This window comes from Dipteris shenzhenensis, chromosome 1 (genome assembly GCF_047967505.1).
Source record: "Dipteris shenzhenensis isolate YYH24624 ecotype China chromosome 1, Dip_SZ_1.0, whole genome shotgun sequence".
In the NCBI taxonomy this organism is placed as follows: Eukaryota; Viridiplantae; Streptophyta; class Polypodiopsida; order Gleicheniales; family Dipteridaceae; genus Dipteris; species Dipteris shenzhenensis.
Genome location: NC_141596.1, coordinates 68,674,666 through 68,689,701, shown reverse-complemented (window position 1 = coordinate 68,689,701; position 15,036 = coordinate 68,674,666). Strand labels below are relative to the sequence as shown.

Genomic DNA, 15,036 nt, shown 5'->3' with positions numbered 1-15,036 from the left:
ACGGGCCAATCATCTCGACGAAGTTTGCATGGGCAGCGAGGAAACAAATCCATAATTTCTGCCTGTTGAGGTCGTAGCTCAACAAATCATGATATCTCTCCCAATTTCTCATGCATTCCATGCAAAACATGCAACTGCCACATGGCACAAGTATCCATCAATCCCTCCTTGACCTAACCTAGACAAACCTAGACTTGACCCAATCGATGTTTGCCTTCAACAACAAGAACACGGCTCAGCACACTTGTGCATCAATTACTTAAGGCATTGGATGAAGCCACAACGGATAGTCGATCCCCCGTGCCCGAGATCGAGTATAGTATAAAGCTCTTGAATGGCACAACCGAAAAACTAACTTGACTTGAAAAGCATTACCACCAACTCAAAATGTGTAGGATTGATAGGCAAAAGAGAGAATACAAGGTACAAAGAGTCGTTGAGTCTTAGCTGTCACGTCAACTATAGTAGTAGAAAAAAAAAGAATACAAAGTACTTGTACCTAGACCTAGGACTAAGTGTCCTAGGTGTCACATAGGACTAAGTGTCCTATGTGGCCTAAAAGGCACTAAAACTATAAGTGCCTATATTTATGCCTACAAGGCACATGCCATGGCCTATAGGGCATCACTAGAACCACCAGAAGATGGCCTACAAACCCCCCTCCATGGGATGGGCTGAAGTATTCATGTAACAAAGGGAACCAAGTGTAAAGCTTGTCGAAAGACTTCGAACTTGGGACGAGGAAGTGCCTTTGTAAACATATCTGCTATGTTGTCCTCTGTGGGAAGATAGGACAACTCTATGTCTCCTGCTGACAACCGCTCCCGAACATAATGATAGTGAACTTCAATATGCTTGGTACGCGCATGAAACACTGGGTTACACACAATGGCCAAAGCACTCTGGCTGTCAGTGTAGACCATAGTGGAGGAGTCTCGCAAATACCAAGATCTGTAAGTAATTGCGAAGCCAAACACGCTCTACTGTAGCGGTGAAAGCTGCCCTGTACTCAGCCTCACAGCTAGATGTGGCAACTGTTGGTTGCTTCTTGCTAAGCCAAGAGATACATGAATTGCCAAGCAAAAAACAATTGCCGGTATATACAAAGCTGGCTCGCAGGGAAGCAAGAAGATTGGAAAAACTCGCATTACAAGAGAGACCATGGAAGCATAGACTTGGCAAACAGCTAGAAAGCTTAATAGACTTTGCAAGCAGCTAGAAAGCTTAGGTTTCTAAGAGCTCGTGCCTGCTTTTAGCCAATATAGGCTGGCTTTTTAGAAAGCTGAGATTTCTTTGCGCTTGCTTCACAAAAATAGACGTTGCAGTTGCTTTTGCCCTAGTGGGCCCTCTTTTAAAGCTGGTCGCCCCTTTGCTACGTGCTTTCCCCCTTTAAACTAGCACTCTCCAAGGCCGTGTCACAAATAAAACAATATCCAACACATATAACCCATTAGAGGTTAACAACGCATGCATTCTCATTCTCTAGACTAATCCTAGTCCTTTGTGGGTGTCCCCACTATGCATATTAACAAATGGAATCAACAACATGAAACTCTCTCTCTATGACCAAAGTCAATCCTCTTTGACCGGAGTAAAAACAAAATAGGTAGATGTCGAGAACCTGAACACTTAAAGTTTTCCTTTCTTTTGAAACAAGTTTTTTCAGTTAGACCCTACAGAAAGACATGACTCTCAATAATGGATTTATATTTTGTTACAGAATCATCATAGATGTAAGCAAATCTAATAGCATCATCTAAAGGTTTGGGGGTATTAAGAATGCCAAATAGATCTTGATTATTCCCAACCATAGCAAATGTGATACCCTGAAAGAGACCTGAAAAAAAAACCAAAAGCCTCAAGGCTATCACTGCAAAGAGCTGGCCGACAGCAAATATCTGCAAATTTCCAACCCAAATCAAAGGGCAAATGCAGATCTGACCCAAATGTGACTGTGTCAGGCAATGTTCACTGCAAAAACAGCAAATATGGCAAAAAGCCTCGAATTTAATGAGGGCAAATAGGCCAAAAAGAGGGCAAATTCAGAAAAGCCCCAAATTTTGCTGAGATTTTTGCAAATGTGACCCAAAGTATGAGAGTCTGACTCAATGTCCTACAGAAAAGACTAAATGTCTGAAAATCTGACTCAATGTCCTACAAATGTGACTCAATGTTCTCCAATCTGACCCAATGTATTGCAATCAAATAAGAAACTGTAGATCAAATCCCAAAAAAATAGCCTCAAGGCTTGCAACTGCAAAATTAGGACTTGCTGTCCACAAATTGACTACAAAATTGCACCTGTCCCAAAGTATAGACCTCAAGATGTAGGCATGTGCCCTATAGTGATGCCCTATAGGCCATGGCATGTGCCTTGTAGGCATAAATATAGGCACTTATAGTTTTAGTGCCTTTTAGGCCACATAGGACACTTAGTCCTATGTGACACCTAGGACACTTAGTCCTAGGTCTAGGTACAAGTACTTTGTACTCTCTTTTTTTAAACTACTCTAGTTGACATGACGGCTAAGACTCAACGACTCTTTGTACCTTGTATTCTCTCTTTTGCCTATCGATCCTACAAAATGCTGAAGCCGATATTCCAAAGATAGGTTTCCGCACCGAAAAGGCACACTATGAGTTCATGGTCATGCTATTTGAGCTCACCAATCAAAGTTGCACTCCATACAAGGCGGGATTCATATGTCAGTTCAGCTCTCTGGTCACCCCACACAACACAAAAGGTGGCATGAAGCAAATCAGATCACAAAGACTAACGATGAAAGTAGTAGGCCCGGTGAAAAGCGAGATAGCCAAGGCATAGGAGTTGCACCAACGCCACGCAAACAAGCACAGATAAAAAGAGATCGGGTGTATCTTTGAGTCATGAAGAGAGACTCAAGTGGATTAGATGGAAATACCCAAAGCTTTTACATCAAAGCTTTGGTCTGTTTTCGATCATGAAGGTGGTGTAATTTCCATGACGTGGGTATTTGTAACTAAGAGATGTATGAGATCAAGATCTCAAGTACATTGTGCTCATAGGGGAACTAAAGGTGTCTCATGTATTTAAAATAAAATTATGAAACAAAAATTTGTACAAAAATACATGTGGGAAAATCGGGCTATTGGGGTCCTTGGTGTTGATGACACTTTTGGGAGTGTGTTGGACACCTCTAGATCTCCTATCTTTGATGATTCTTCGTAGGGTGTCAAGATGTAATTTTGACTTGGTATCATTGGCGTTTTTGGCCTTCCATAGTTCTTATTAGACCTCTATACACACATGCAAAACCACTACGAGATTAGAGACAGACACACCAAGATGCTGAGAGAAGATATTGGAATTTTTGTGCTCGGGATCCAGAATCTCCACTTGTTCTACCATCTCTGGTACATCCTCATTCTTGATTGCAACGGACAAAGGTCCATGTACCACTTCAGCCATTGCACATGAAACACTCAGCCCATTTGCAGTCTCTATGAAGGCCATAAATGTGAGGATTGAAGATATCTAGAATAGTAAGTAAGCACAAGGACTTTTAAGACTATTTGATCTTGAGTATAGCATGTATGATGAAGATGATTCTCTTTCTCTCTCTCTCTCTCTCTCTCTCTCTCTCTCTCCCCACAACCAATTAAGTTGAGATTAAAATGTAGAAATCATTCTCTTTAGCATTAGAGACTTCCATACAACTAGTTGAGAGTGGGGTTAGCATGGCCAGGTACGCCCGCATATCCAGACGGTTTCGTAGCCAGGGGCAGATTCAAATGGATAGAGATGGACCCACAGGAGAGGGAGATGGATCGAGCCCAACGACACATCACGAATTTCTACACATTGAGTTATCCGCTAGACATGGTACACTAGTAGAGGAGGAGGAGATAGATGATATGAGGGCAGCATGGGTCAATAGGATGAGAAGACGACCAGGAGATATGCAGCCAGAGATGCAAGGACCACACATGATGCCGAGACGGAGAAGAGCATGGATGATGGAGGGTCAGCCCATCACAGCAAGGGCCGCCGGAGCAGAGGCATCTCTCTTGACATGGCCGACCGGATACAGAGATCACGAAGACCGCGCCCCCCACCACACACAGAGACAACTCCGCAGACACGGATACGAGATATTTTCGCAGCTCACATGAGAGCCACCATGGCACCTGGTTATGTATTTTGACTCTGAGATTGAGTCTAGTTTTTAGTTTTTAGTTTTGAGCTTTGATCCTAGTTTAGTATGGCACTCAGCAAGGGCCTTAGTGCACCCACCCCTTGCCTCAGCCCACAGTGGCTTGTATAAGTTAGTCTGTGATTGTACTTTGTCTTAGAGGCCCGTGAGGCCTTCGAAAGACTCTCTCTCTCTCTCTCTCTCTCTCTCTCTCTCTCTCTCTCTCTCTCTCTCTCGCAAGTATACCCAAAGAGCAGCGGATCTACATGTAATGCACATTGGGGGCGGTAGAGACGAAGGATATATTTTCTTTGTGCTTGCCCAGCCCACTATGAGATCCGAGGACACTACCACTGTCTCTACCTGGAGTGAAGCGGCTTGGTCCACTCTCACAACTGATCCTAGTGCAGAAGCAAGTTTCAGTATTGGGCACTCATTGTCGTTTGCAAGTAAGCGATACTTCTTCTGCAAGGTGCAGCTGGTCTGGGGGCTTTCAAAGGCGTTGATCTGTGTATTGCCGAGTAGAGGAGGAGGAGCTAGTTGATATGAGGGCAGCCTAAATTAGCAAAGAGAGGTGACGCGGTGCCGCCAAGAGAGGGACACAAAGACCACGCACAGGACAGAGAGCACATTCTATTGAGGTCCGACCTATCACAGCCTTCCTCAGGGTGGACCAACGGAGACAAGAGAGGAGGAGAAGCTAGTTGATATGAGGGCAGCCTAGATCAGCGGAGAGAGGCGATGCAGTGCTACCAAGAGAGGGACACAAAGACCACGTGCGGGACAGAGAGCACATTCTATTGAGGTCCGACCTATCACAGCCTTCCTCAGGGGGGGACCAACGGAGACAAGGGGTCAGTCTGAACATAGCCCTAAGGGTTCATACATCAAGGAGACCGCGCCCCCCGCCACAGCATGAGACAGCTCGTCAAGCAGATCCGAAATATCTTCACAGCTCACCAGAGAGCCACCACTATGCCAGGCTTCGGTTTTTAAGTCTCGGATCCGAGATTGATTTGATTCAGTTTGTATTTGTTTGATTGATTGCGATTTTGCTAGAGCCCCTGAGCTCAGTAGAGCAGCATAGATTAGTACTCAGCAAGGGCCCTAGCGTGCCCTTTGCTCCAGCCCATTGAGGCTTGTATGAGTCATCTTTTTGTGCACTTTGTCCCATAGGCCCGCGAGGCCTCCCGCAGACAATAATACATCATTCTTTCTTTCTTTCTCTAATTTCCACTAGATATTGTAGACAGAGTTTGAAGCATTCTACTTTCTTTGGTATTGTTTTCCTTCTCCAAGCTCGTTGGAGTAAAGGGTTCTGGTATGCATGAGTCATAGGGGGTTAACAAGTTCGGATCCACATCTAGCGAATTATCCCCATTTCCATTACCACCTAGATGACTGACCATGCGTGTGTGAAGAGAGGGAATCAAGTCATTCCATAAAGATCTTCGCATGTAGAAATAGGGCAATGAGCCCCATCAAGGGACATTGGGAATATTTCGTAGAGATGTTAAAATGCCCTGTTTTTGGGGGCAGGTACTCGAGGGGAGAGGAATCCTTTTTGGATTAGTGATTTAGTTGTTAGGCCCTGCTTAGGTGCAACATGAGCTGCAGGAGGCTGCAGTATAGCAGCCCCCAATGTTGTGGAAATGACCCTGCCCTGGGTCCTTCGTATAGGCTTTCTCACTAGGAGTGAGGTCTGGGGAAAGCATAGATTCAAGCTGTTGAGGACTAGAAAATCGATCCACAAACCTCCACGGACTTCCAGGAAAACGACGATCACCCACAAAGGGCTGCACGACCACAAAGCAAAACTGCATCGCATTTGAGGGCTGGCCCATCCAAATCTTCAATGGCCTCTGGAAACAACCGAGACTGTTTCCACAAAATCCCTCTTAAAATCCTTTGACAGACAGTATCTTCTGCATATCCTTGAATCTACACAGATTCTTCTCAAGCTTTGTGACAAAAAATCCCTTTTCTCAGATTCCCAAATGACCTGAACAACTCTCAGATTCACAAATAACCTGCTCTGATACCACATGTAGGAAATTTCCATCATGTGATTTGTCTCTCATAAATCAGAATCAAAATACTCGAAGTACAAGCAACGTTCTCTCCCTCAAAGGAAATAAAACATCTATAGTAGAACCAAAAATCCATATGCATTGATTGATTGACAACAAAAGACAGGAGACGGACTCTCAGCCCACCCCGACCAGGTTTTTTGCTACATACAAAGACTCGGAAACTCAATTGACTCAATCTATAAACCCTAGAGAAGTACAAGCTAATCTTGCTTTACAATAGACGACTCTCATGTGTGAGAGAGTTTTGACAAAGAGAAAGAGCTTGAACAAAGAGCACTCGATTTAATAGATTCATCAAACCGCCATGCTGAGAACTCACCTTTTCATTCGAAGTGATTCTTCTCTGATTGGTTAAGTATGCTGTAGAAATTGCCCCATCCAATGCAGGTAACCCCCTTGCCGTTATTGCATGTGCAGCCACGTATAACACCCTTCCCCCTTCAATTACATAGAGCCAAAGCAAATCCCAATATTCTACTCCACCTCCCTCCAAGACTTTGCCCACATGGTGTATCCAAACAGTGCAGGAATCCAAAGTTACAAAACATTCCCAAAACCAGTGATCATGGTATGAGGCCTTTCTCAAGGCATCAGGAATCAGGTGCAGGCACACGTTGGATACACAACCCTTGTATCAAATGATGTAGAGCCTCACACGTTTAAGGAGGCTGATAAGCATCTGAAGTGGATGGCAGCCATGGAGTTAAAAATTAATTCCATTCAAAGTAATCTGACTTGGGATCTTGTTTCAAGACCACCAAAGTGGAAGGTCATAGGTTGGTAGATCTGTAAGTCCAAGCCTGATGGCACTCTAGACAAATACAAGGCTAGGTTGGTGAAAAAAGGTATCTGCTCAAGCTCAGTAGCTAGACCATTATGAGATTGCAAATGGATGTGGAGTCTCTAGTCCTTAATGGGGAGACACAAGAGAAGGCATATGTTGAGAAACCTCCAGGTTTTCATGTTAAGGAGAAGCAGATGTTATGTCAGTCGAAGAAGACATTCTATGGGCTAAAATAGGCCCTGAGAGCTTAGTATCATATGCCTGATCAGTTCTTCACCACCATTGGACTCACTCGGAGTTCTTCAGACACCAACCTCTACACACTGGTACAAGATGGTCTTACAATGCTCATTGTATTATAGGTTGATGAACATATCATCTATGGGAATCTGTGATAAGATACGTAGGTCATGCTTCAAGATGGGTTTGAGACGACAGATCTAGGAGAGCTTCATTACTTCCTTAATATAGAATTCAGAAGAGCGACTAATTGCGATCTTTCTCAGCCAGCACAGATATTGCTTCGAGCTTTTGAAGGATCCCGCATGACTGACAGCAGTCCAGTAGTTGCTTTGATGGATCCAGGGAGCAAACTTTCCAAACAAAAATTATTTCCCCTTGGTTGACTATGTCATCAATTGGTGGGATGTCTTCTTTATCTCACCAAGACACACCCAGATATTTTTGTCTTAGCTACTAATTGAAAGGCATCTGCTGTCTTTTGTTTCAAAAGTGGAAAGTAGTAGTATTAACTGTACCGACTTACTAATGACAACAAGCTGCACATATTCATATCTCATTTAAGTTCCTTGTTACGAACCAATGTTAACCACAATTGTGACTATCCAGTGCCAAATGGATCATCGACTTCCAAGCTTCGATAAGTTTCTAATCAGAAACAGCAAAACACTAATTCAGCTAGCACATCTCTATTGTCTGGCTTTGATCCTAATGAACCAATCATCTTGAAACAATCAAGAGCCTTTCAGGTTTCAAAACGCATATTTGGGCCAACAAACAAAACATAATTTTCAGGACCATTCTTTTGAGAGTTGACCCCCGTAGCAATGCTTACTATAATGGCTCACCTATGGGGTCTTCCAAGAACAATGGATCTTCTTCTTCAAATAGGCTCTGCATCATCAATCCTCACAACCATAGATGGATATGACCCAAACATAATTCCAAGTTGAAATCAGTACACAAGCAGGTGATTCCTACTTCCTGCAGATAATAAAGGTAAGTTTGAATAGTTCACAGAATACACACGAGCTTGCCCAAAACGAGAAACTTCCTAGGAAAAACATGTTCTATCTCTACAGACATATTTGTGGTACCACGTTGGCATACTAATCGTGAATGACCATTGACACAACTTTCTTGCTTTTTTTTTCGGGTGACTTGCTTTTGACCTCATGTAGCCTCAAATTGAGTAGATTGCAAGATTGAACTTAGTAATGGTTTGATCTTCATGTAAAACACATGGGTCAAGGAGCTCTCCTTTAGGACTCAAGTTTAGATGGATAAACTGAAATTTCAAGGTCATGTCATTATCATGCTATGATGCCATAATTGGACAACAATGGTATTATGGTTATAACGTAGCGATCAGCTTTTGCAGTCAATATACCCAAATTGTCCACAACAACAATCTTGTAGATTTAATTAGCACTAAGATGCTCCTTCACACTATCTTGATTCTCAATTGTGTCATGAAACTTTAAGTTGACTCAAGGCAATCCTCATTACATGTGATAAGTGGATATGAAAATATCCAAGTCTTTGAATGAAGCCATCATCTATGACACAAAGAGAATTATCCTCTTAGAAATTTGTAGGAAGAGTAGAATGGAGCTCAATCCAAAACTAGGAGGTATGTGGCCGCAATTTAGAAAAACAACGGGAAAGACTTTGTTACTCTTAGGCAAGGAGATTAGAATCTAATTCGATAATGCAATGACCTTTAGGGTTAGATTCATCAGCAACTAAGTATTAGAACTAAGGATAAATGGACAATGTGAAAAGTTGCACATCATAAGACTTTTAAAGGTTACATAAGAGAACTAGGTGAGCAGAAAAAGTGACAAAGATCGACCCCAAATACTTTCTGGCATCTAGCTCTACTGGATAGATTAGATTTAGTTTTTTATAAGGGAGAGGGAATCTACCTCTGAAACCAGCTTGAAAGCTCCCTCTGCCTTCACATGTTTATTTTTATCTGGATGAAGCAGTAACGCTGCCAAAACAAGCACGGAAAGTGGCAGTTAGATTTAGTTCGGAGTAATGCACTATCAGAACAAATCTGATCGTCAACTTTTTTGTCTGTGTGCATATTATATGCTTACCCAATTGACGATATCTTTTTTTGATGGTCTCGAAATCTGAGCTCTGGTCCACCTGATTCAAAAAGACTTATACCTTAGTTTAATTTAACCTATATCTTCACATAAAATTCTAATGGGGAGAAAACAGTCCATGAAGATCAAAGAACTTGTGAAAAACGTAAAAGATTATGGGGAAGAAAAGTGTAAAAGGCCATAGAACTTGTGACAGCAAAGGGAGATAATAATCACCACGCACTTGGCATTGAATCCTTAACATATCCATGTGATAATTGGCTTTTGAACCCAAAAACAACGGGCAACCATTTACCAAAAGGCAGAATCAATCAACAGCTTTTAAAGTCGAATCACTAGAAACTTATTGTCTTCCATGCCTAGAGAGGACATAGCAGCCCACAGCCACACAAGGGATAATTGCGGCCTGACAAAACCTCTCATCTTCTCCCTATCATCTGTCTCTCTCATTGCAAGGCCACAGCTAGGACACCACAGGGGACCACACATACTGACCAACCTCGACACTCTATCACGGCTTTTATGCCGCCACAGCCCCATACACCACTGGAGCCTCTCTCTTATCCATTTGCCACCGCCACGTGGACTTGGTTCCTCAAACAACATACAGAGGCCATGAGAGAAAGCATATATTGAAGGATGATAGTTGGCAGTGAAACAAAGGCATCAACGTTTCATCGCATCCATGAACTAAGTACAAAGGTGCAATGTTTGCAATCACTGAAGCTGTAGTTTACAATAGTTGGATGAACTGGCGTCATGATAAATGCTGGTTAAGTATGAAAGTCAAATTGTATTGTACATGCAAAAATACAGTCTTCCATGCCCAGACGAGACATAGCAGATGCCCCCACCCACGGCCACATCCTGGCAGAACCTCTCATCTCCTCTCTATCATCTAGAAAGCAACCATTGCAAGGGCACGATTAGGAGACCACAAGGGACCATGCATATTGACTGACCTCGGCACTCTATCATGGGTTTTATGCCGCCGCAGCCCCATCCACCACTACGCCTCTCTCTACCGAGACTCTCTTATCCATTTTCAGTCATCACATGGACTTGGTTCCTCACAGCATACAGATGCCCACGACAGCGATGCCACACTGCAATTCCCCTCCTCTCCATGGGCTCAAACACTTTTGTACTACTGTTTATGTTTGTATTACATTTGTCTTTGGTATAGATGCCTGCTTAGAGGCCCCAGCAATTTAGCTCATTGTATCTAGGTATTTTCAGTCTCATAGACCCTTCGGTATTTTGAAGACTTTCATAATCTCTCTGTCTCTCTCTCTCTCTCTCTCTCTCTCTCTCTCTCTCTCTCTCTCTCTTCCGAGGACCTTAATATATCTATCTTTCCTTCTTTCCTCTCTCTGAGAGAGAGTAAGTTAGGCTATCTCCCCGTTACATTGGTATCAGAGCTTCAAATTTTCTTTCTTGAGATAAGGAGGGTCAGTTTAGGGATAACCCCACTGTTTTATGGTAAATACAAGATCTGGAAAGGACACCATGAGCACAAGTCCAACACGGGGTGGGGATGAGGGATCCGCTTCCCAAACCCTACCACAACAAAAGCATGGAGAAGCTCCGATGTCTCCCATAATTCCCATGATGTAGACTATGATGCAAACGCAGTGACAACAATCCGAGACTCTCTTCAACCGCATAATTAAGCTCCAGGTAATGCCAGACGATCATGAGCAAGCCGCCAAAGAACGCAACAAAATAGCTCGAGAGGCAAAAGAACATGATCAAGAGGATCAGGAGGCCAGGGAGCTTAGAGAGCTTACCACTCGGGAGGAAAGTAAGAATGGAAGCATAGTGCTTGGCGGGAGAAGGAAGAACGGGACCGGCAACTCCTCATTTCTCTACTCCGACCATAGGGGAGGAAAGGAAGAGAGTCCAACCACACGTGGCAAGGAGGCCCTTGATGCACAATGGACACGTGTACATGACTATCCCATAAGCATGGGATTCACCTGTGGTACTTGGTATATAATGAAGTTGATAAGCCCCTCTCTCACATCCTAGCCGGCTCTTTTTGGTGGATGTGGGAGAGGCTTGTGTGGCTATGGGACGGAGATTGGGACCCCCGCTCCCGGCGCTTCCTTGGGCTGCCATGTGGCAGCCAACAGAAAGCTCATACAAGCTGCTATGATCTCAAAAACAACTCACAAACACTCGCAGAAACTGTCAAGAAACTCTAGTAGGTAGTGCAAAAGCTCCGAATACGTATCCGAGAGTCGTGGTATTCCTCCAATGAGACACGAAGATGTTGCGTATCTGTAGCTATCGAGCAACTATCGAGCTGTCTCTCGCCGTGGCGGGGGGTGTAGTCTTTGGGATCTTTGTATACGATGAGCCACATTTTATGGCTCTCTTTAGTGTGCATGTCTTATACTAACAGCGCTCGGGTCAGTTAGTCTCCTCTGAGTAGAGCAATGATGGGCTGGACCTTTATCATGCGTGCTCTGGTCATCCTCTGTGGCCCATGCTCCACAACTCTGCGTCGTCTCTTCCCGTTGATCCATGCTGCGCTCATGTCGGCTATCTCCTCCAGCTCTATCCCAATGTGTCCTAGGGTTGGCTCGAAGGCGTAGAAGTCAGTGCCATGTCTCTAGCTGACCCCGACCTTCAATGTGGCTGAAGCTATTTGCATGTTGCTCTCTATTTGTTGCCTTGGAAATGCACCATTCAAGGCAATAGGCTCCTTCGGCGTAAGAGTCAACTGAGCTGCTTAGCTGCTTTGGTGGAAATGATGTCCTCTGAACTGCCTGAATTTGCGAGGATAGGGACCTTCTGAGCACCAATCGGTCCATAGAACATTTGAAATTTGACGAGGCTCCCCCTTCTGCTGACCTTCATGCTCCTCGATGACCACGGAGGTTGTCCCTGTAGGAGTTGAAGCTGTAGGTGAACCACTTGACGCGGCTCCTTTTACTCGAAGCTTTTGGTAATGCAGGCAATCTTCTTTCTTATGACCTGACACATGACAATGGAAGCATCTTCTCTCTTAGGCATAGGTTGCTCGTGTCGTTGCATCCGCCATGGCCGTACTCTTCTTCTGCTGGCCATTCCCACATTCTCCTAGTGTGGAATCCTGAGACTTCTTACTATTGACGTACTTGGATTCTTGACCCTTGTCATGAGCTCGAAATTCTGAGCAAGCTCGTATGCACTCTCGTAATCTCGTAGCGTGAAACTTCTGACATACCACTGGATATCGATGCACAGCCCATGGAGAAAATTGCTCAGCTTACGATTTTCCTCGAGATGGAACTATAGAAACATTTGGGTGAACTTGTTGGTGTAACGATTCATCGGTGCATCTCATAGAACTGACTTTGAAGTTTGTCCAAGTACTGAGGTGGCAGGTTCCGTGATGATCGAATGTCTTTCACGAATTCCGTTCATTTATAAAGAGGTGCCTCCTCATCTACATCATAGTGGTCCTTCTGCCACTTGAGCCACTAGGTGACCGCCTCGCCTATAAGGTGCATGGATGCTAGGATGCACTGATCGTCGTCGTTCGTGGGCACAGCTGAAAAGCAACTTTCAAATTGATCGAGCCATGAAGTCAATAGTAAGGGTTCCTGCTTACCGTCGTATTGAGTGAAGTTGAGCTTCCCCAGGAAAGAATGCGACTAGCAGTTCTTGATTTGATTTGATTCGATTCGTGGGTTAGGCCCATGGGGGGGTGTTAGCAATATTGGCCTTAAAGGCATTGGGAGGGTCCTAACCCTCTCATGGTACCTTGGATATATGGAAAAATAAAGGGGTCAAGGAGGCCCTTGATGCGCAATGGACACGTGTACATGACTATCCCATAAGCATGGGATTCACCTGTGGTACTTGGTATATAATGAAGTTGATAAGCCCCTCTCTGACATCCTAGCCAGCTCTTTTTGGTGGATGTGGGAGAGGCTTGCGTGGCTATGGGATGGGGATTGGGACCCCCACACCTGGCGCTTCCTTGGGCTGCCATGTGGCAGCCAACATATGGTATCAAAGCAGGCAATCGTTGTCGGCCTGCGGACTGTGTGTGGCACGTGGCGGTTGCATTGAAAGCGACTACATGTGGGGGAGTGGCAACCCTGCGTGTTCTGGACTGTTGCGACTGTGGTGTGTAGACGCGGCATGCAAATTGATCGCGGCTGGCGCACGGAATTGATGGCCTGCATCAGTGGGAGCTACAGTTACTTGATTGGAGGGCTCTTTGTGGGTGACCTCATGATTGGTTGTTCGGGCCCTGTGTGGGTGGGCAGTGTTTGTTGGTGACTGGCAGTTCTTGATTTGATTCGATTCGATTCATGGGTTAGGCCCATGGGGGGGTGTTAGCAATATTGGCCTTAGGGGCATCGGGAGGGTCCTAACCCTCTCATGGTACCTTGGTAGTATGATAACCCACCCACACAGGGCCCGAACATCCAATCATGAGGTCACCCACAAAGAGCCCTCCAATCAAGTAACTGCAGCTCCCACTGATGCACGCCATCAATTCCGTGCGCCAACCGCCATCAATTCGCATGCCGCGTCTGCACACCACAATCGCAACAGTCCAGAACACGCAGGGTTGCCACTCCCCACATGTAGTCGCTTTCAATGCAATTGCCGCATGCCACACACAGTCCACAGGCCGACAACGATTGCCTGCTCTGATACCATATGTTGGCTATGCCACATGGCAGCCCAAGGAAGCACCGGGTGCGGGGGTCCCAATCCCCATCCCATAGCCACGCAAGCCTCTCCCACATCCACCAAAAAAAGATGTGAGAGAGGGGCTTATCAACTTCATTATATACCAAGTACCACAGGTGAATCCCATGCTTATCGGATAGTCATGTACACGTGTCCATTGCGCATCAAGGGCCTCCTTGCCTCCCTTTATTTTTCCATACTCCAAGGTACCATGAGAGGGTTAGGACCACACCAAGGCCCCTAAGGCCAATATTGCTAACACTTTCTTGCTAATTGTTCTTTGTCTCATAGGCCCACGAGGCCTCCTGTAGACATTAATACAACTCTCTCTCTCTCTCTCTCTCTCTCTCTTTCTCTCTCTCTCTACACACACACACACACACACACACACTTGGATACCACTACCATTGTGCCGATACACAAAGCGAGTGATCCCATGGACACAGGAAACTACCGTACCCTCATGATTGGCCACGCAGTAGTCAAGATTTATGGATCGGTACTAGAGAGAGAGATTAACTCCATATACAGACAGGGGCAGTGGGCTTTGAGAGAGGTTGGGTCCCAAAGGCCACGCATCACTACACTCTACCGGCCGTCATTGCAAAGGCAATGTCAAGATCCCAAAAAGTCTACACTTGCTTTGTAGACTTTCAGAAGGCCTTTGACACAGTCCCATGAGCCCGCATAATTAGGAGACTCCAAGAGATGCAAATCTCAAGGGATATGATATGGGAGGTGACGAGCTTATATGAGTCACTCAAAGGGAGAGTACACGCCCCTAGAGGTATGTCAGATTGGATTGAGAGCATGATCGGAGTGAAGCAAGGATGCCCCTCCCCCCCACTGACACTCTTTGGGCTCTACATTGATGAGATCACGACTTTCGTTGATCGCCTAGGAGGTGAAGGATCCTTGTTTGTGGATTTGAT

The 15,036-nt window shown here is 44.9% G+C and overlaps 1 protein-coding gene across 4 annotated transcripts in view; it reads right to left on the bottom strand.

Annotated features, from left to right (window-relative positions):
• Positions 1-15,036, bottom strand: part of LOC147906282 (uncharacterized) — a 91,127-nt gene that overhangs the window by 35,392 nt on the left and 40,699 nt on the right. For all 4 annotated transcript variants that reach the window (XM_087377706.1, XM_087377699.1, XM_087377712.1 and 1 more), the window contains exons 3-4: positions 9,395-9,446; positions 9,218-9,285 (exon numbers count right to left, since the gene is read on the bottom strand). In XM_087377706.1, coding sequence (XP_087233832.1) covers positions 9,218-9,285; positions 9,395-9,446 — 120 coding nt within the window. The remainder of the gene's footprint in view (positions 1-9,217; positions 9,286-9,394; positions 9,447-15,036) is intronic.